The sequence below is a fragment of the Lissotriton vulgaris genome, chromosome 9 (assembly GCF_964263255.1).
Source record: "Lissotriton vulgaris chromosome 9, aLisVul1.2, whole genome shotgun sequence".
NCBI classification, from domain to species: Eukaryota; Metazoa; Chordata; class Amphibia; order Caudata; family Salamandridae; genus Lissotriton; species Lissotriton vulgaris.
The window spans coordinates 1,223,970,236-1,223,992,129 of NC_141697.1; the positions used below are offsets into that span (position 1 = coordinate 1,223,970,236).

Below are 21,894 nucleotides of genomic sequence, written 5' to 3' on the forward strand. Positions count from 1 at the left end.
AGATCAAGAGGTATTAAAATAATGGGGGAAGCGTTCAGTGCTGAAACTGGAGCGGTAGACAATTGTTAGTTTTCAATACATACACTTCTAACATGTTTCAACAATGTGCAAAAATATGGCAGGATCAAATTGAAAGGATGAGCAAGTATCCAAGTCTTTGTGACTAATCCATGTCTCAGTGATAGCTGTGAAATACAGTTAAGAACCGTAAGTGTAATTCAAGCATTGCATAGGCACAAATATTGAAAAGTGCTAGGTGTAGAATAAAGAACTATTAACAGTAAACAAAGAGACGGCATTAGTACACAAAAGGTCTGGATTCGGAGGAGAAACGGGGGGTGAAAAGCGCTCCCTGCCTCTTAGATAAGGGCAGGCCCAACTTCTAAAGGTTATGATGGGGAAGAGGTACATTTGAAACAATGAAAATAGATTAACTGAATAAATTCTACACATCTGACAACAGAACGGTATTTTATAAATCCAGTGCTGATTTTTGTTTTAGGAACAGAAATATTGCTGTGCAAAACCATGGCCATCAGCATCATTGTGATAAGAATAACAACATTACCTTCTGTTATGTCATCCGAACTGCTATCCTCCTTTGAATGGTCGCTCTTTTCATCTCTGCTGCTCTCCATGGCACTGGAAGTTCCCTCAGGTGCTGGCAATCTTGGAAACAAACGTTCACTGTCCCTGGTCTCGTTTGGTGGGACTGAGGGGCATGGACAGCAGCCATTGAGGGAGTCCAGGGCAGCTGGAGCATCCATATCACACTGCACAGTGGCTTCCGTCTCCATTGGCCCTGGCAATACAATGTCTTGCAGGTCTACATCACCCAAGCAGGACGACGCAGCAGGAAGAGGGATGGGCATCTCGGAGCAGGGAATGATCGGCTGTAAAGAAGGCATTCTCTCTTCCATATCTTCAGCCTTTCACAAACAAATAAAAAAGGGGAAATACAGGTACTTTTTAAAGGTTCTTAACATATGCCCCACCTAAAAAAAATTAACTAATTATCAACTCCAAAAGTGAACTTCTCCTTCCCCCCTTTCTTAGTGCTTCTACAGTATCCTTTCCCATCCTGACTTCTCCTCCAATATCCCTAGATTCAGAATTGTCTTTGATCGTTTTGCAGCCAACACCTCCTACCTCACTTTTTACTGTATATTGCAGCATTTGAATGTATGCAGCATGGTCTTGTCTTACCACTGACACATGTCTCTGTGCACAAAGCTCCCTTCTTTCTCACATTTTTATTGCAACTCCTTCTCGGTCTCCCGGTCTTGCGTTGCTCTCCATAAATCTTTCTAAAAGATTATACCTCTGCTCTATCAACTCTGCTGCCCTCATTGTTTCTTTTTTTTGTCAACTACAATGGCGACTTACTTGCCTAACAATGTGCTTTAAATATATATCCATCACTTCCAAATCCATCTGCAACCTTGCTTCATACTTACTTTGGCAGTCCATGCCACCACTTGTTATTTACCATTTCATGTTGTTTTGCCCACATCTAAAAATATGCTTATCTGTACACCCTTTCGACTTTCTAATGCATTATACCAGTCTGTAAAATGCATCAGTTTCCTTTTCTCAAGTTGAAATTGTCTATGCCAGTGGTTCCAAAGCTTTTTAGAACCATGACCTAATTGTTGTAACAAACATTTGCGACCCACTTAGCTTTAATGGACATGAAGCAGGCGATACCTTAATCTAACTAAAGCATTCTGTAGTAGCGCACTGTCATTTACGGACAGCATATTTTCCATTGGAATAGCCACTAAATTTGCACACAGATACCAATTTTAATAACACTTTACTGCAAACAAACTGATGTGTAGAAAATTGGTTTCAGTGAATATTCATCATTTGTGCACCAACAAGTAAAGTGCCTTGATTTTTTTGATTCTATTAATCTTTGTTTCCATCATACCTCAGAAATACAAAAAATGTGCTTCATTTTTGCTTTCCTCTAACTGCTGAATGTGCACAGTTCTTTATAGGTATTTACAAGTTGTTGTATCTTACAAAAAATTAAGTCCTACCGCCTTTCCATTCAAACACCTGTAACCAAGCAAGATTGTCACAGAATTCACGTTACTTTTCTTTCTCGGACTGCAAAGTGAGAGAAGTTTGTAAACATCAATTCCCATGTTAAAAAATAAGCAATAAATTGTCAGAAGACATAGCCTGACATGAGATGTCTTTCAAGCGCAGCAAATGTGACAAGGTATTGGTGCAGAATTTAAAGGCATCTTTATTTATATCTTGGACTTAAGCGGCCCACCAAAAATCAGAAAGCGGCCCACTGTTTGGGTAACACTGGCCTATGCTGTTGGTTACAGGATGTGTATAATTTTTGTAAAATGTCTCAAAAAATTAATAAAATGATGGGTTATGATCTAGTCTGCAAAGCCTCGACCCATAAGAATCAATACATTTCTAACTGTAGCCTCCTGAATCAAACATTGTGGGCCTCCCTGAATGCAGAAAATTGTATTTCCTACAACAGGCTCCATTTTGTAAACAGTAGGTAGGGATTTGAAAAGTCCAGCGTAGGACCAGATTACAGAATATAGCCAACCATTATTTTTTCGGGTTAGACATACAATTACACCCAGATTTGCACACCTCTCGTCTCTTTTCCTCCATGATAAGTGATACTAGCTGTCTCGGACACCAAATCCCTCAACCAAACTAATGACTCATGAAAGCTCACTAAATGATGTATTTGTACTCTGACGATGAAAACGTTTCTTTCTTCTTGGAGAAGTGTGGCTCAGGGGTTAGAGGCGGCAGACCCGGAAGCTGAGATCGGCCCCGGACCAGGGTTCAATTCCCCGCCCAGACGGGGGTTGGGCTCAATAATTCCACGGACTCGATAATTCTCGCTCCGGTGCCTACTCGACTCACGGGTTCACACTCTGCGACTCTGGGCAATAGCTTGCTTAATCTCCACAACGGCCCCTCGCGGGATGCCTGTCTTTCACCTTGTGGATACCCTGCCGGGGTATCACACAGGGGAATACCAGGACGGGTTTCCTAAGCAAGCGCATAGATGCCTGCTATGTGGGCGATTTGCGCTATATAAATACATGTACATTTACATTTACCACTAACATTTCTTACCACTAACAATAGTTCTCCTGCATCGGAAGATTCACTGAAGTCAAACACTTAAAAGTCCTGTCCACAGATAGGCACTTTTACCACAGATGCTCACTTTACTGTAAAACAATGCTCACTTTACTGTAAAACAATGATTTAAAAAGCACGCCCAACTTAATTAGTTTCCACCAATGAAAAACAGCTAATTTAGATTTACAAATATGGAAATCAGAAAATATGCTTTAAAAATTCATTTCAAGGGAGAACAGTTAAGAAAGTAAACGATCGCCTGAAGGGTAGGTACTAGAGTTTTAATAGTGAACTGATGTGAGAAAGTGGCTCTTATATATACTGGACCAGAATAAGGTACAGTGTGTAGAGAGTCCACAAACCACAAAGGTATAACAGAGGTTAAAGTCAGGGCTGACCTTACTCTCCAAAGTGGTAGCTTGGTCGAGCATTAAGGCAGTACCAGAGGATAGTGTAAAGCATTTGTTGTACGCACTCAGTCAGCAAAGGATTTCACACACTCAAGGAATGAACTCCAGGCCAATTGTTTTTATATCAAAAGATATAGTTGTTTTATTTTTAGAACCAACAGGCATAAAAACCTACTTTTCTCGATACGAGTACTCTCATGTAATTACTTTGCAAGGAGGCAATAAACTTTGTGAACACAATAGGTACAGGGGTTGCAGTAGGCAACACAATTCTAAACACTATAGCATTGAGCTCAATGGGTTTTCATCATATAAGTACAGTAGATTACTTTATAGATTACTTTGGTAGTTTCAGGACTGGATCCTAATTCAGTCCTGGGGTCCAAGCTGAAACCAATCTAGTAAAATCGTTTTAGGTACAGTAGTGATTTTTCAGTAATATAAAGCTGTTTTAAAAGTTCACACTTAGAAACTTTTCAATGAAAATCTGGTAATGTTATCCAATGGGAGAAAATTCAGATTGCATGTAAAGTATGATCTTGTTACTTTTGTAATCCAGTACCAGGCTCCTGTGTCCAGTACTGGAGTCTCAACTTAAAACAGGTAAGTAATTGCATTTCAGTATTTCGTATGATTTTTAAAGAATATTTCAAGTTTTCAAAAGTAGAAAATAGAAAAGCAGACAAATAGATTCCTATGGAGAAAATGTAGATTACTAGTAACCCCGGTAAGGATTACTTTTGCGGTTCAGAACTGAGTTACAAGGTACAGTACCGGCTTCTCCACAGGTGAGGAATTCGGGTGATTTTATATGAATATTTTTAGTTTCCAAAACTTCACACTTAGATTTTTCGAGTCAAACCAGTCAATGTTATCCAATGGCAGGTAAGTGAGTTATTGGCTTCCAGGTGAGTACTTGGCTGGTGAAGTCAGGGTTCTGGGCATAAACTCAGGGGTCCCCCAGTGTCAGGTAAGTAAAGTTAGTTCACCCCCAGCGGCACAGGGGTAGCCGGGTGCAGAGGTAGTTAGGCCCAATGTTTATTCAATAAGGGAAAGGGGGCCTCCGGTTGGTGGCTGCTGGCTAGCAGGCCACGCGGCTGTGGGAGCTGGGCTCCTAGTCACTTGCTCAGGGCAAAGGGGGAAGTAGGATAGGACAAAGGGGGAAGTAGGATAGGACAAAGGCGGAACAGCCAGCAGTCCTCGGGCGGCTGGGTGCAGGGTTCTTTTGAGCCATCAGGAGCTCAATGTTATCCAATGGGAAAGGTCAAAAGGGAAGGCTGCAGGCTCGGGACGGAGACTCTCCAGGGGCAACCAGCACTTCGAGAGGCAAGGTGGGATCTTGGAGCACAGGTAGGTAACCCAAAGGGAGGCACAGGGGGCTGTCGGGCGCCGGGTGCAGGGGTGTCTTTGGGTGTCGGAAAAGCTTACCCTCAGCTGGTCGCGGTTGGGGTGGCCCCTGGTTCTGAGTCTACAGGAGTCGTCTGGTTCGTCGAAGAGGGTCTTGGGCACTGGACTCCGGGTCTCAGTCGCCGGGGGGACGTCCTCCTGGTCTTGGTTCGGTTGGGCACGGCCCGGGCTCGGCGGGTGCAGAGTGGACTGGTCAGGAGCTTCCTGGCTGGCACTAGGTGGGTTTTTGCAGCAGAGCCTCTGCTGATGGGAGTCCCAGTCTTTAGGACGGTCCAGGCAGGCAGGTCCTCTGGGTGTCCAGAGGTTGCTGTCCGCAGGAATCGCTGGGAGGTTAGGCAGGAGCAGGTTCCAGGATCGACAGACCGGTAGGGCTGGGTCCAAGTCGGTGGTTGTCGTCCTGTTAGCAGCTGCACGGCGGGTCTTCTTCCTCTTGATCTTCTTTCTTCTTTTTTCTTCCGGTATCTGAGGAAGGAAGGTTCAGGGAGCTCCGAAATACTGAATTTAGGAGCGTTACAGGTAGGGCAAGGACAGGGACCAATAGGTCCCTGTCCTGGGGTGGATACACCCCCTAACCTGCTCCTCTCCTGTGGGAGGGGGGCAGGAGCCTAGCTGTGATTGGGCAGGGATCCCCATCTTCAAGATGGCCGGGGTCGTGCTTCACCTCGCCTACTCCACCTGAGGGGTGGGGTTGGCACAGGCTGGCACACCCCGTTCCGGACGTCATTTTCCCGCCAGTCTTCCTGCCAGAGTGGGGGTCAGGACTGGTGGGGGGCTGGTTGCTGGGTACAGCAAATGGTCTGGGGAAGCTCACAGAGGTGGCATGCCTTTGAAGCTTCCCCCTGCCCATCCTGGGGGAGGAGACCTAGCACCTTGCCCGGGATGTGCATTGTTGCAGGCCCAGGAGAGCGGGGGCTCTCCTACCCGAGGGTCCAGCAACAGGTCTGCTGTGTGGCAGCCTCTGCAGCCACTGAGCCCAGACGTGGATTCTAGGTCAGGTTTTCAGGGGGCATCTCTAAGATGCCCTCTGGTGCGTTTTACATTAAATCCCACACTGGCATCAGTGCAGGTTTAATGTGCTGAGAAGTTTGGTACCAAACTTGTCAGTCTTCAGTGTAGCTATTATGGTGCTGTGGAGTTCGTGATGACGACCTCCCAGCACCATACACTCTTAATGGCATCACTGCACTTACAGTGCCCAGGAATGGCCCTGGGTACTGTAGGAGCACAGGGCTCATGCACCGCTGCCCACAACTCTGGCATAAGGCACCCAACTAGAGGGGTGACTGAAGTATGCCAGGGCAGTGGGTTCTGTGGGCATGGCACACAAGGATGTATGACATTTAGACTCTTTGTTTGGGTCTGTACCTAGACGCTCAGCCTGCAAAGGCAGTGTGTGGGTGCCAGTGTACAGGGCCCCTAAGGGTGGCACCATAAGTTCTGCAGCCCTCAGGAGTCTTCCCTGGTCACCATGCCTGGGTACCTATGGTACCATTTACTAGGGGCAGACAGGTGGCCAGAGATGCCAATTGGGTTTTAGTTTCAACACAGTTTTAGGGAAGGAACACAGACCCTTGGTACCTGGTTGGCAGGAACCCAGGGCACACCCAGTCAACGCAAATCAGCAATCAGAAAAAAAGTGGGGGCACACCCATGCAAGAAAGATGGCACTCTCACAACTGCACCCCTAGGAAATCCAGTAGCTTCGGAACTCCATCAAGGACAGGTGCTTTTTTTATATTTCACCAGTCCCTTTGCGGTGTCTTTTACATTTTTTTCTCTGAGAAATCTTAAATTTGTTTGTGTTCGTTTTGATTCAAGAATGGACACTGTTAAACTCGTCAGCATTTCCAAACAGACATACTATCCATTTTTATCACATACCACTCCTGTGGGATTAAGTACAGAGTGCAAGGCTATCATACAATCCGGCCTGCCTAAAGTACTCACACAACGGTGGAAAGTGGAGTTTGTCAGAACACTGCATTGCCCTTTAGTTCTTTACTTTTGTCCTTTCAAACTGATTCACAAGAATAATATTAACCTCCTAGTAGCACTTTTTTCTTTTAATTGGCTATTTTTAAATACAAATTCCAAACAGAACTATAAAAACCACTGATCCTGACCACTGCCAAATATCAGATCCAATTAATGTGCTGACAAGTGTCTCTTCACCTTCACTGACCAAAATTCACACAATAACTGCATATCAGAACTACACAACAAAAGAAAGAAGAACATAAGTTACTTACCTGTAAACTGTGGTTCTCCTGTATTGGTTTCTTTCATAGATTGACAAGCTTGAATCATTCCCCGTCGTCGAAGTGGGAGTCCCACGGATAGATTATATATATATATATATATACACACATATACACTCTCCAAACCACTTCCAGCTACGATACGCCGGCGAAGGAGAACAGACCACACACGGAGATTTGGCAAGATGTTTTCGTTTATTTTCTTGTTGCAAAGTTCAACAGGATGAAGCGTTTCGGGCTTGAGAAGCCCTTGATCACATACACAGTATAACAATAGCATAGGTAAAACATTCAATAGGAAATATTGTAACACAGTAATCAATAGGAAAAAACTTGTCACTTTATTAGCTCGTCCAAGTCATTAGATATAGTCCATACTCCAGCCAATCATATACTTTAGCATGCCTCGTGGAGCCCGGAAACACTATTTGAAAAATGAATTTTAAAACGGTTTTTAAAACACACAATTGGCAACATTTGGATATTGCAGCCTCGCCCATCTAAGGCCATTCAGTCTCCCTGGTGCAGGAACATCGGCTGCAGTCTTCCTTGTTTACACATCTGCTTGCGAGTTTCAAATCTGAATTTATAAATATAGTCAACAATTGGAGCTTTCTCCCTTAACAATAAAACAGGAGTACATGCCCTTGTTCTTCCGCAGTCTGGGAACCTTTCTGACTGTCATTCTGAGTAAAAGATTCTGGACCACCTGAAACAAACACATGAGATGGTACAACTACGACTCACTCGAAGGAATAGAAGATGGAGAAGAGTGGTATCTCATTTTATAACCTCTCTAGACTATAACGAGCACTCAACTATACTGTTATCTGCCATGAGGGCAAACGGATGGAGTACAAGCAGTTGGAAATAACCCCATCCCAAATTAGAGCGCTGGAAGTCGGTGACACAGCGAGGGTATCATTGTCTGGTGGATGAAGCCTTTTACCGCAGCCTCAGATGCTGTTCAGAGCCTGTCCCTCTCTGGATTTTGTTATCCTGCTGAAATACTGCAGCGGTTACCTTTTCCAAAAGAGTAAGTGGAAGCATTGTTGTCCTTGACATAACCATCTAACTTTACCGTACAGAATGCTATTCTTTTCTCCAGACTGTCAACTTAAATGCCTAAGATTTTGTAACATTGTGTTTTATTTCATCGCCCCCATGAGAACTGAAATGAGTGCCCAGATAAAGACAGATGACGAATCTTCTGTTGCATTGCACCCGAGGAGCGCCTCAAAGGAAGACCATGACATGTGTCATAGGCAGCAGGTCAGCCCAATACTGGGCTGTACGGAGTGTTTGATGAGAAGATATTTCTTCTTACAGGCCGTTTTGAATTCCTCTCCAACATCTGTCGGCAAACCAGTAAAATATTGATCTAAATGGTTCCACAGAGCTCTACTGCAGTACCCCAGACAAATTAGAACCTCTCAATGACAAAGCTTAAGTCGATCAAACGGTCTTACTTGCATCCATCTATTCCTTTTCCTTTTTAGTAAAGTAGAGAAGGTGGAGCTCGATGTATTGTAACTTTCTCACTGTAGACTCCACAAAAAGTTCAGGAGGCAGCATATTCCACATGAAGAAAAGATCATAATCTGAGAGTCTATATTTCTTCTCTTCATAACATTCCTGTTTTCATATATGTCGTTGATCTGGCATGTGTGCATCATGGCTTCCAGCAACATGGGAATCAGAGCAACTAGGGGTCTAGCCTCTGGTTTGGCCAAAAATGTGGGATATCTAGCACAAACCTTCAATGTTAATAAGCCTTCTAGCTGCTCTGTTTCAGGTCATGAAAAATTGCATTGTCACCCACTAGAAGTATTCAATGAGGTGAATTGCCGCATAATGCGTGCTCATGTCTAATAAAGAGGTGTGAGAGATGGATCTGCAAGATCTCTTAAATTAATACTCTAATGCAGAAAGTGCCCCTCCTGCTGCTTCTCCTGCAAAGACAGTCAGCCGTCCCATCTTTAGTCACACCCTGGAATCGCAAGTTGGATTAAATGCCAATGTCCTTCAGTGGTTCTCCTCATTTCTTTCCAGCAGATACCAGATTGTTCACATGGGAATCACCAGCCTCAAAAACATCTCCATCCCCTGCCAAGTCACCCAGAGTTTCATACTGCCCCATGTGATCGTCAAACGCTACATGGAACCTTCTTGGGGCTCTACTCACAGCCAACAGCATCCAAATTCACCAATATACAGATGACACGCAGCTCTACTTTAAAGTATTTTTCTTCACTCCAGACATCCACTGCCACAAACATGGTCTGCAAGTCATCCAGACTAGGAAGCCTAGCACAAACCTCAAGTTCAACACCGTCAAGAGAGAAATTCTGTCATTTGCCAGGAACAGCAAATGAAAAATAGTACCAACCTGGCTAAGTGACAAAAACCATGACAGCTTCGAATTCCAACTTTCACTCAAAGCTAAGTCATTTCGATTCACTCAGGACACCAATTGCACCATCAAACAACACATTGCTGCCCCAAAAAATGTCAGCCTAGTACCAGTTCTCTCTTCTTAAGAACCAAAAACCATTTCTTCCAGAATGTGACTTTAGGACTGCATTCAAGCTCTTACACTCTTGTATCTGGAAGGAGGAAATACCCTGCTTCATTGTCTTCCACGTTCCACACTGCCCTCTGCTACACCCCAATTTAAGGTCATTCGACAGGAGAAAGCACCTATCATCCAGGTCCTGAAGAAATATGATATCATCTCCATTCCGATGGGACTATACCGACTTCCCTTGCTGTCCCAAACTATCATCAAAATCATTTACAAAGACATCACAACCAGCACATCTGCTTATTCTGCACACAAGCTCAGCATCTCTGGTGGCTATCGCCACACTTTCAGCAAAGCCACCATCAGACTGGAGACGAAGAAGTATAAAAGAGAAATAATAAGACAGAAGGTCTTCTTCATCTATACACAAACATCAAGACAGCCTCGATGTTGCTTCACTTTAGGAAAGTTAAAGACGCAACTCTTTCAGGAACACTGCATCACAATGCAGTGAATAGCACACCCGAGCTCCCAAAATCCAGCTACCTCTCCCATCACTGGTTGATTGTATGCTTCCCTATCACCCTACAAAGTGCCCTGCTGCCTTCTAGCTCGGTGGCTACTAATAGAATATATCAATTCTAATGAACAGTTCTGTGTGCACCTTCCCGTCTTATCTTCAGGGAGGGGAGGAGGAAGTGGCAGATGTGGAGCCCGAACAGAATTACTGACAGCAGCACAGGTGAAACACTTTTCACATCATGATAGCTAAAGAATCTAAAAGACAGATGACAAAAGTGTCATTTGCTTCTTTCCAGGACATCCACCCATAATAAAGCAAACATGCTAAAAGGCTAACATGGCTGCTTATTGGAAGAGATGGGGAGAGAAACATTTCAAGATGCAGAAAAAGTGGCGAATACCACAAAGGCAGGACAATTCTGACTTATGGCAAAATACCTCAAGTGAAGCCAAAAGGAGAGTAAAAAATGTTAGTTGTCAGTAGGAATTAGCCATAAAGGACAGCAGTATTTGGCTGATCCTTTCAAGGAGTTGAAAAAGACTGACAATCTCAGTAACCCTACACCCTGCATGACTGGAAGGCCAGCATCTTCTGAAATTCTAAAAATGCAGCCTTAAGCAGGTTCTTGTTTTTAAAACAGGCAAAGAGCGTTTTTCAGCTAAATATATGTTGGAGAAAAGATTAAGTATGTAGAGGTGAGTGGAATTTTTAATTCTGCCAGCAGAATTGAAGAAATTTAGTAATTCTGGGTTACTCCTGTTAAGAAGATTCCTCATTACTTCTGCCGTTCCGCCGGTGAAATTAAGTCAGCACTGTAATGGAACTTGAACAAAGCGGAGAGGGCGCAGTCCATCTGTTTTTAAAAACCACTGCCGATTTTCAACAGAGGGATTGCTCTCTCTTCCTTAAGTACCACTGCAGTGCACATACCCCTTGGTGCCCATACAATGGTATACAAGAGCACTGAGGGGTATGCACTAGAGTGGGTACCCCTCTGCGACCTTACATATCTATGCAAGGGCAGCAAGGGGTATCCACTGTACTGGAGTGCACTCCATACGCTTGGCGTCCTTACAAAAGTATATAAGAGCACCAAGAGGTATGCACTAGAGTGGATACCCTTCGGTGCCCTTACATACTTATGGAAGGGCAACCAGAGGTATGTGCTGTACTGCACTGCATAACCCTCGGTGTACTTACATAAGCATTTAACAGCACCGGCGGGTATCCACTGCACTGGAGTGTACTCCATACCCCTTGGTGTCCTTACGTAAGTATATAAGAGCACGAGGGGTATGCACTAGAGCGGGTACCCCTTGGTGACCTTACATACTTACTTTAGGGTACAATGAGTATACAATGCACTCCAGATGTTATCACTGTTTCCCACCACAAGGGGAGCTATCCGTGGCGAGTCTGGGGTTTCCGTAGGCCTACTTCTTTGCATGAGGGCGCAAACTTCATCAAGTACTCTGTGGCCTAGGAAGCCGAGCTCTTGCTGTTTTTGGCCCCTCACTGCTGCTAACATTGTCCTTTGTAGCATCACAACAGATGAAAATGGGACTCTAAATAGAAATGCTTTGTGGGAAGCGTGCATTTTGATATTTCAAGTTGGTTGAGAAGAGTGCTGATTAATGTTTAAGTAATTCCCATAAAAATCTGAGGCCACTAAACCAAGACAACAACGCAAACCCAGAGAGGGTGGTCATTGGATGTGTGTACTCACCTAACACAAAGGCTTTTCTTTCTTCTTTTTTAACATTTCCTTGACAAACACTTTCTAAATGTACAACATCCGAGTAGGACATGGAGCATGTAGGAGGGAGTGGTTGGGGAGGAGTGCTCAGCTGAATGACACTTTAATTTTTTTGAAAACTGTTAATATCTGGGAGGCTCTTTATGCATCACAGCAGTTTTATCTATTGCTAAAGGATGTTCCTCCAATGCAGCCTTGTTACTGGACGTGTGTATGTGCGCTTTTCAGTGATAGACGCGCACACACACACACACACACACACACACACACACACACACACACACACATTTTCCAATGTGCAAAAATAAGCATGTGAATCTTCTATCTTTGCTCATCCCCTAATGCTCGACATGGTCCTACTACAATAAAAAAAGGTGATGGAAAAAAACTGCCTCCACTAAAATGTTTGGCTCCAAAATGGACAACTACTTATTACCATTTTTTTGTAAATTCTGAAAACAATGGTTAATGCCCACTGCAATTCACGAAAACACACCAAAAACGGGAAATCCTCATCGTAAAACATGAAACCACTCACTTCCTCTTTTGAAACCTCTGTTGTTTGACCAGACCGCAATTCCAAGCCACTAGAAACACAGCTGGCTATTTCAGGAACAGCTGCTTCTGCTGGAGTGATCCTGTCATTCAGCTTGCCTCCATCTTTTCCGCTATGACCGCTGAAGGGCTCCTCTGAGCACATGGGCTTCATGCTCCCGGAACCAGGCGCCTCGTCTCTGCTAACCGACGTGGGAAGCAATGACCGCTTCGCAGCAAGACCAGTGGGTATTACTGACTCTGTGTTAGTCTGTTGCTGTAGGACAGGGAGTCCCACTGCATCCCCTGAAGCCTCTTTCCGAGCATGCCCACGTTTGAGGTTCTTATCTTGCTTCGTCCTTCGAGATGAAGTGGCTACCAGAGATGGTAAAGTTCCTAGCTCCTCACTCAAGACCATGTGTTCGGAAGAGGTTTCCTTTCCATTTTCCTTATGTACATGTCCCTTGATCGGTTGTTTTGAAACTTCCTTTTTCTTTTTCTGCTGGATAAAAAGTACAAATATAGAATTAGAACACAGACCACATCACTTAATCCACAACAACAAATGAATGTCAACCACAAGAAACTTCAGTGGCGTATTTACAATATAGCTAAAAGAATATCACAGAAGCCTCAAATAGAAATTATTTTATGTTTTACATTAGTTCACAGTCTGTTATGTTTTATAGGTGCTTAAGTTCAGCCTACTATGCAAGCCAGGGAGATAAACTGGAACAGCTGTAGGTAGTTTTCAAAAACAAATTGTGGGTTTTCAAAGACAGAGTGGCAACAATGATATACATAATATTTTAAAAAACACTCAAATGCTCAGTGGTAGGAGACCACACTAAGGTTATTTAGTCAAAGTGTCATAATTGGTCTGGAAATCTGACTCCTCATCGTATCACTCCAGCTTAAAGAAAAAAAACTCTGTACCTCAAAGTTGTCTTAGATGTGCCTGCAAGTCATTTTACAAACATAGCGAATGGACCGTTCATATAATTTACATTTTGATCACTTAACTACACAGCGGCGCTGGAAAACTATGCCACAGACATAGCAGACCCAAAAGTCTGTAAAATAAGAACTAGTGAGAGCATCTTTAAGGGCTTAAAAATAAACACAATTATGTGAAGTCAAGCTTCCACCAGAGACCAGAGCTCTCTGATCTCCACCTCTGCTAGACGGCCTCCTCGACCGAGAAGTGATACATCTGTTACCACTGTCACATCTGGGTGGGGAAAGGAGAGGGGTCTGCCACTGACCCAGCAGCCACCCCTGCAGGTCTTTTACAGTCTCCTCTAAAATCTGGATGTTGACTAATGAATTTGTCTGGTGCTATGCCCACTAGGACTTCAGGTCTCACTGCAGAGCCTGCATATGACATTAGCATGTTTGACCAGCAGGAGGAAAGAATGCAGCGGGCCAACGATCTCAGGGTCATCTGCACTGATAACCAGGACAGAAGCTGAAACATTGGGATCACATAGTTAAATGTATGGATGAGAGAGCAGGGTTGTGAACAACAATGTGGCTTGTAGGGTACAGCCACATGAGTAGAACAGTGTGTACTTACTAAGACATACATATATACAACTACAGGTTGATGTGCGGCGACCTTGATTATCTTCAGGGGATTCGTGGCCAAAAGGTGTGGGCGGGTACGAGAGATGACAGCAATCACCTGGTAAATATGTTACCTTCACAGTCTTGCATGCCTTGACCTTCTGGTGAAGCTGTAAGTCAATGATTTTTATGTGTTCTCAATGGTTGGCACTATTTTTCTTTTATCATTTCTCAATCACCAAAAAGACTAAGCTTGAAATACCAGTGAGGTGAAGACTGGTCGCCGAGCCATTATTAAGTTGCCGCAAATAGATTAACAAAACATGTCGGTCTTTCCTAATTGAAATGGTCAAATACATGCTGTTCTTTTAATCTGCGAGTACTCACGGCACCCAATAAAGGATGTTCGTTTGCAAGTGAAGTACACCTCATTTTTAGCTTGGAGAAGCAAATTTCTTTCTTTCCACACGGGGTCCAGTTGGTATAGAATGACACACCACTTCTTTCTTTTCTTCACGTCTTAAAATCTGGACGCTTTCCTTTTTTTTTGTTCTGAAAGTTACCAATGATGATGGCGTGGGCAAACTGGTGAGTACCAACCAGCAGCTCCCTTGGTGATGTTTACATGAGGTACTTTCTGGCCTTTCACACACTTTTTCTTCTTGCTATTCACAAGATGAAATGCCGTTTGGGCTTTTGACAAATAGTAAAATTAAACACTCGGATCGGGAGGTGAAGGACAATACTGGTGAAAGCCAGCCCGCAAGCAGAAATAGTGTTTAAACTGCTGCTGACATCCGTTAATTAATTAGTGATCATGAATAATCAGATTTTGTGGATTTACACTCTATTAGCACTCAGCTTGTAGTAAGAGTGAGGCCTGTGTAGCATCCTATTACTTCTGAACTCAGTTATACGTGTGTTTGGTTGAGTATTGTATAGACTTATATCTTTTTTTTGGGATGTGTGGTCAAATTCAACCACCGCTACCAGAAAGGCAGTAGTTACCTTTGGGTTGACTGCCCCAGGACAGCACACAAGCTGGCCTTGTACTTATTCAGTGTTTTCATTTCTTTTACGAAGCTTTGCAGACCTGTATAGAGAAGACATGTACCAAAGGTATAATCAGTGGCTGCTTACCTTTGAGAGGGAAGGAACATACCCTTAGAACCGAGGACAAGACTTTGGTGGAGGAGTCATGCTGAAGAAGGAGGTAGACAGACTGGTGCACAGAAGACCTGCATGCCCAGCACCAGAACCTGAGATCCAGTCATTCCCTTCTGTGATGTTCTTAACAATGCTAAGCCAGCAGAACAACAGATTATCTGCAACACTGCCAAGGACAACCTGAAGAAGTTGATAATACTAAGCAGACCACATAAGTAAACTTGCAGGAATCAGGCCCGCGGCTTTCTGCAGATCCTTTTTCAGCATTATGCTGATAAAACACAACTCTACTTTAAAGTTTCCTCAGCTTCACACATCCAATACCTCAAACACTACTTGCACATAATCCAGACCTGGAGGTCCAGCGTCCACCACAAGTTCAGCCAAATCAAGACAGAATTCCTGTTATTTCCCAAGAACAACAAACACAATAAAGTGCAAGCCTGTATCAATGACATGAACCTGGACAGCTTAAAATCCAAACTTTCATCTAATGCTGAATCACTTGGATTCACCCTGAACACCAACCTCATACTCAAGGAACACATTGCCAAGGAAAAAAAAGAAAAACGGCCTACTACCAAGCTCACTTTTCTAAACAAGGTCAAATTATTTCTTCTAGAAAGCACCTTCAGAACTGCTGTTCAAGCCCTCATACTCACAACAAAATGGTAGCAATGCCCTACTCCGTGGCCTCCTAGACTGCACACTGGCATCCCACAATTATCCTAAATGCAGGAGCACATCTCATCCATGGCTAGAGGAAATATGACCACATCATCCCCATCCTGATGCAACTCCATTGGCTTCCCTTGCTGGCCCGACCATCTTCAAAAACAACTGCATCATTTGCAAAGTCATCACGGGGCGAACCCTTGCTTATCTTGTAGACAAGCTCACATCATTGGATAATCTTGGCACACCTGTAGCCAGGACACCATGAGACTGCAGACTATTAAGTGTGAAATAGAAAAAAAAGAAGACAGGAGCCATTTCAATCTTTGCACTTAGGATCTGAAACAAAACACCGCATTCCTCAGGGCCATCCAAATGCTGTGCCAATTTAGGAAAGAGTTGAAGACTCTGCAATACATCACAATGCATTAACGGCACACAACCCAGCTTCCTCCTATCACTCTCTGACTTTATACTTGCCTTTAACCATGTACTGTACTCGACTGCCTCTTGCCTACGTTCGAGCTATAGTAATGGCACAAAAACACACACAAAAACACACACACACACACACACACACACACACTTTAGAATACTTCTGTCATTTTGCACTGTTCCACAATGATGGCTTTCATAAAAGTATTCTTTTAAAATACAAGAAAAACCTTTTGCAACAAAACTACAGATAATTGCCAACTGTAGAATTCAGTAAGTGGGAGTAGAAGCAAGGGAACGAAAAACAAGACTGTGCGTTGCAGTTAGCTGGGTCTGCCCACCCATATGCTATTTTCAGTTAAGGATGAATCACCGGTCTGTCAATCAGATTTCATAATGAAACGGTAAGCAGGATAGCTCGACTGCTAAAATAATGTTAAAGGAAAACGCCGCCCACATGCTTTGTAACCCACAGGCCAATGACTTTGTGACTGACAGTATGAATTATGATGATGAACTATTAATTGCTTATTAAAGTACAAAAGGAAAAATTAATGGGAAGCTTTTAATTACTAGTAGGCAAATCTCTGAAAAGCTGATGAGAGTGGAGACCAAATCAGAGATGAGAGTATCTGTTGTAACCATACTGACCAACTGGTAAAAACGGCTATGAAGAGGGCCTGGTGGGCTCCACGTGAGACACTTCTGGAAAGAAAAAAAGGAAACCATCAATGACACAACAAGTTTGTGTCACCACTCTTTGCCCGGATTCTAATTCATTGAAAAAAACAATTAATCAAAATTGGCACCTCCTCAAAAAACTCGATGACTAGTTCAAATCAACTCCTTTATTTGCTTTTAAGAAAGAGAGTAGCATCTCGAACTACGTTGTAAGGGCAGCATTGAAAAAGGAACCTAAAGCCACATTAGGACAATTAATGGGATTGACACCGGTAAAAGGCCATCACAAATGCGGCACATGCATGTGCTGTGAGACCACAGTTGAGGGCTCTCTATTCAGTCACCGAGGAATACATTGGACGCATGAAACGTTTTCCAATTGTAAAACAAAATTTGTGATATATGGAATAACATGTCCCTGTAGACTACTATATATCGGAAAAACAAGCCAAGAAATACGTCCAAGGATAAGACAACACAAGTCACGGATTAGGAAGAAAGTGGAAACAGCTTCCCTAGTTAACCATTGGATCAGGAATTCACACATAGAAAAAGATTTACAATGGACTGTGATTTCGACTGTTGAGTTGGATCTTCGTGGAGGTGACAGAGAACAAAAATTGCCCAAAAGAGAAGCTCTACTTATAGTCAAATTCGACACGGCCGTGTCAGGATTAAACGAAATATCTGAGCTTTATGAGCTATTAATAAGACTCTGCATAACTAAGCATTCTAGACAGTTCATGTTTATTTATAACTTCATAGAATGACCTACAGAGTGATAAAGGGACAAGAGGGTCTTCAAAAGAAGTTGTGCTTTATTGCATCACTTTTTTTATTTGCATATCAAGTATCAGCGTACGTATGAAATCAACACTTGAGTTTAATATCAACGACCCACTAAATAGAACTTTAATAGACACTTCAATTATTCTTTCCATATCAATTTTTTCCACCACTAATCTACCTTGCCATTTTTCCTCCCAAACAAACATATCATCATCTAAATTATTAATCATTAGTTGATAGATAGGACCAATTCTTGATCTTAGGCAACCAGCTTCCAAAATGTTGGCTTTATTTATAATGAGCTGGTTTTGAGATATTTTCTGTTCAACAAAACTCCGAACCTGTAGATATTTAAAAAACTCTGTTTGTGCTATATTATATTTTTGTTGCAAACATGAAAAAAACGACCTGACCCCCTTGAATTAAATCCCCCAAGTGACGTATACCTCCCTGATTCCATCTAGTCATTACTTGGTCTCTAAAGAGGTCTGGAAGTAAAGGACAATTACTTAAGGGAGTATAATAACTCAAATTCAATTGTAAGCCAATTCTCTTTTTTATCTTACGCCAAATGTCAAAGGCCGTCATAATAATTTTAAATTTGGTCTTTTTGTAGTAGCTAGGTTTGATTATGCGTACTAGACATTGTCGGGCCTCCCTACCCATTACCATCTCGTATATTGAAGGGCTAAATGCCTCCTCCCTGTCAACATCTGGTAGCAACAGGACCCCCATATGTTGCAGTAGAGCAACCCAATAATATAAACGAAAACTAGGGATCCCCAACCTCCTCTGCCGCTAGGTAATATGCACCATTTTATGGCCCGCCTGGTCCTACGAAAGTTCCACAAAAATCTACCACACATTCTATCAATTTGTGCAAAAACAGCCGCCGGGACAAGTAAGGGAATCATACGAAATAAATAGACATTTTGGGAATATGAGCATTTTTAAAACATTTCTACGCCCGTATAAAGAAAAAAATGAAGATTATTTAGCCGCTATAAGGTCTTCTTTGCTGAACCCAAAATTGGGTCAAAATTTAAGCGAACAATCTCGTTATTTTTGGAGAAATTTTAATTCCTAAAGAACAAGTTACTTACCTTTGGTAACGCTTTTTCTGGTAGATACAATATCTGCCTGTGAATTCCTCACCTTGTGAATATCCCCTTGCGTCAGCAACATTCGGAAATTCTTTCGTAGCTTCGCGCCGACGTGGGCAACGTCATAGAGGCACGGCATCGCGCGCGACTCCGCTGACGTCACCGATACCATATTAGGCCCACGCCGGCGTGATGGCATCAGTTCCACCCTTTTTTCCGTGCCTACGAGGCACACGGACGGAACGATGACAGAAGATATATATATATATATATACACAGTATACACAGTACACAAATGTCATGATAAAACACACACACAGTGTGAAGCCAATGAAGGAAAACATTTAAAATTAAACATTTCCATTGAAAATAATATATATATATATATATATACATATATATATACACATACACATATATAAAATACTTAACAATTACTCTGGTATAGAAGAGTGGACAACGGGGAGGCGGGTGTGTCAGTGAGGAATCCACAGGCAGATATTTTATATACCAGAAAAAGCGTTACCGAAGGTAAGTAACTTGTTCTTCTGATAGACTGATAGATACGCCTGGCAGTGGATTCCTCACCTTGTGAATAGATTCCCACAGCAGTCCCCACTCCCGGAGGAGGGTGTCCACTCCGCTATACCAAGAAATCTTGGAGGACAGAGCGTGCAAAGCGGCCGTCCCCCCTCACTTCGGAATCCAAGCAGTAATGCTTCGCGAAAGTGAGGAAGGAGGCCCAAGTCGCGGCCCTGCAAATGTCCTCTACAGGCATACCTCTAGCCAATGCAGATGTTGCAGAATTAGCTCTAGTTGAATGAGCCCTTATACCCTCTGGAGGTTCCTTACCCGCCAGGGAGTAGCAGATCTTGATGCATAAAATTATCCATCTTGATAGCGTGCACTTGTGCACTGCCTTCCCCTTCCTGCAGCCAGCAAATCCGACAAACAGCTGGTCATCTGACCTGAACTCACTTGTTCTGTCCAGGTAAAAGCTCACCGCCCTCTTAGGGTCAAGGCGGTGAAGACTCATCCTCCTTGGAAGGGTGAGGGGGAGGATAAAAGGTAGGGAGGGTAACGGACTGCCCCAGGTGGAAAGGAGTTACCACCTTTGGCAGAAAAGCAGCCCTGGTCCTGAGAACCATCCGATCAGCATGAATGGATAAAAACGGGGGCTTTGAACTAAGAGCTTGAAGCTCACTTACCGTCCTTGCCGAGGTAATTGCCCACAGAAAAACAGTCTTAAAAGACAAAAGCCTCAAGGGACACTTGTGTAATGGCTCGAAAGGCGAACCCATCAGTAAAGTAAGTACAAGGTTCAAGTCGCACTGAGGCACAATAAAAGGAGTTGGTGGAAATTTATTGGTAAGGCCCTTGATGAACCGTAAAACAATAGGTGACTTAAACAAAGAGGGCTGGTCTGGCAAACAAAGAAAAGCCGATAAGGCCGATAAATAACCCTTAATAGTTGCCACCGCAAAACCCTGCTGGGCCAAGGAGAGAGCAAATTGAAGAATATTGGACAAACGAGCCCTTAAAGGGTCAATGGACTTCTCCCCACACCAAACAACGAACTTAGTCCATCTATAGGAATAAATGGACTTAGTGGAGTCAAGCCTGGCTGACAAAATGACATCCACCACATTGTGTGGGAGAGAAAAAGAACTCAGGTTGCCCCGTTCAATCTCCAGGCATGAAGGTGTAAGGTCTGGAGGTGGGGGAGTAGAACCTGCCCCTCCATCTGGGAGAGGAGATCTGCCCTGTGAGGGAGACGGAGCGGCGAGCACAAGGAGAGGTGGAGAAGATCTGTGTACCACACCCTTTTTTGTCAATCTGGGGGCGATCAATATAACTTGGGCCCGGTCTTGGCGAACCTTCCTCAGAACCCGAGGAAATAAAGGGTATGGGGGAAACGCGTAAAGGAGCTGTGACTCCCGACTCAACTGAAACGCGCCCCCCAAGGTTCCCTGCATCGGAAACTGGAGGCTGCAGAATAACGGGCAGTGAGCATTCTCGAGAGTGGCAAATGGATCCACCAGAGTAGTTCCCCAAGTCCGAAAGACCCAACGAACTACCTCTGGATGGAGCCTCCACTCGTGGTCGGCTGAGAACTGCCGACAGAGTGTCTGCACGTACGTCCAGTACTCCGGCCAGATGACTTGCCATCAGACAAATCTGATGGTCCTGAACCCAGGACCAGAGACGCAGAGCCTCTCTGCAGAGACACTGTGACCCCACTCCTCCCTGCTTGTTGACATACCACATCGCGGTCGTGTTGTCCGTCAGAACCTGAACTGACGGACTGCGAAGGGAAGGGAGGAAGGCCTTGGTGCCAAACGTATTGCCCGCAACTCTAGAAGGTTGATGTGAAGCAACCTTTCCTCTGGAGACCAAAGACCCTTGATCTCCAGATCCCCCAGATGAGCACCCCACCCTAGAGTGGATGCATCCGTTATCACCGTGGCCACCGATGGAGGTAGATGAAAAGGCTTTCCTTGTGACAGATTGCCTTCCACACTCCACCAAGTCAGATCTGCTGCAGTTTCTCTGGAGATCCTCACTGACTCCCTGAGATCCCCGTTGTGTTGATACCACTGCCTGCGGAGGCACCACTGGAGTGCTCTCATATGCCAGCGTGCATGGTTGACCAGCAGAATGCAAGAAGCCATCAGACCGAGCAAGCGAAGGACCTTCAGGACTGGAACGACCACTCCATTGTGAAACAAAGGAATCATTTCCTGTATGTCGCAAATCCTTTGAGGAGGAGGGAATGCACGACATACAGTAGTGTCCAGTACCGCACCTATGAACAGGTTGCGCTGGGAGGGCACCAGGTGAGATTTGGGTACATTTACCGAAAAACCCAACCTGTGCAAGAACAGAGTTTTCTCCTGCAGGTTATGGAGCACCTTCTCCGGCGACTCT

General features: G+C 43.9%; 1 protein-coding gene across 10 annotated transcripts in view; it reads right to left on the bottom strand.

Annotated features, from left to right (window-relative positions):
* USP19 (ubiquitin specific peptidase 19) overlaps positions 1 to 21,894 on the bottom strand; it is a 471,392-nt gene that overhangs the window by 332,646 nt on the left and 116,852 nt on the right. For 6 of the 10 annotated variants that reach the window (XM_086939352.1, XM_086939350.1, XM_086939348.1 and 3 more), the window contains 2 exons: positions 12,555 to 13,052; positions 569 to 929 (listed from right to left, as the gene is read on the bottom strand). In XM_086939352.1, the coding sequence (XP_086795478.1) occupies positions 569 to 929; positions 12,555 to 13,052 (859 nt within the window). The remainder of the gene's footprint in view (positions 1 to 568; positions 930 to 12,554; positions 13,053 to 21,894) is intronic. The other 4 variants (XM_086939351.1, XM_086939349.1, XM_086939347.1 and 1 more) reach the window with 1 other exon arrangement.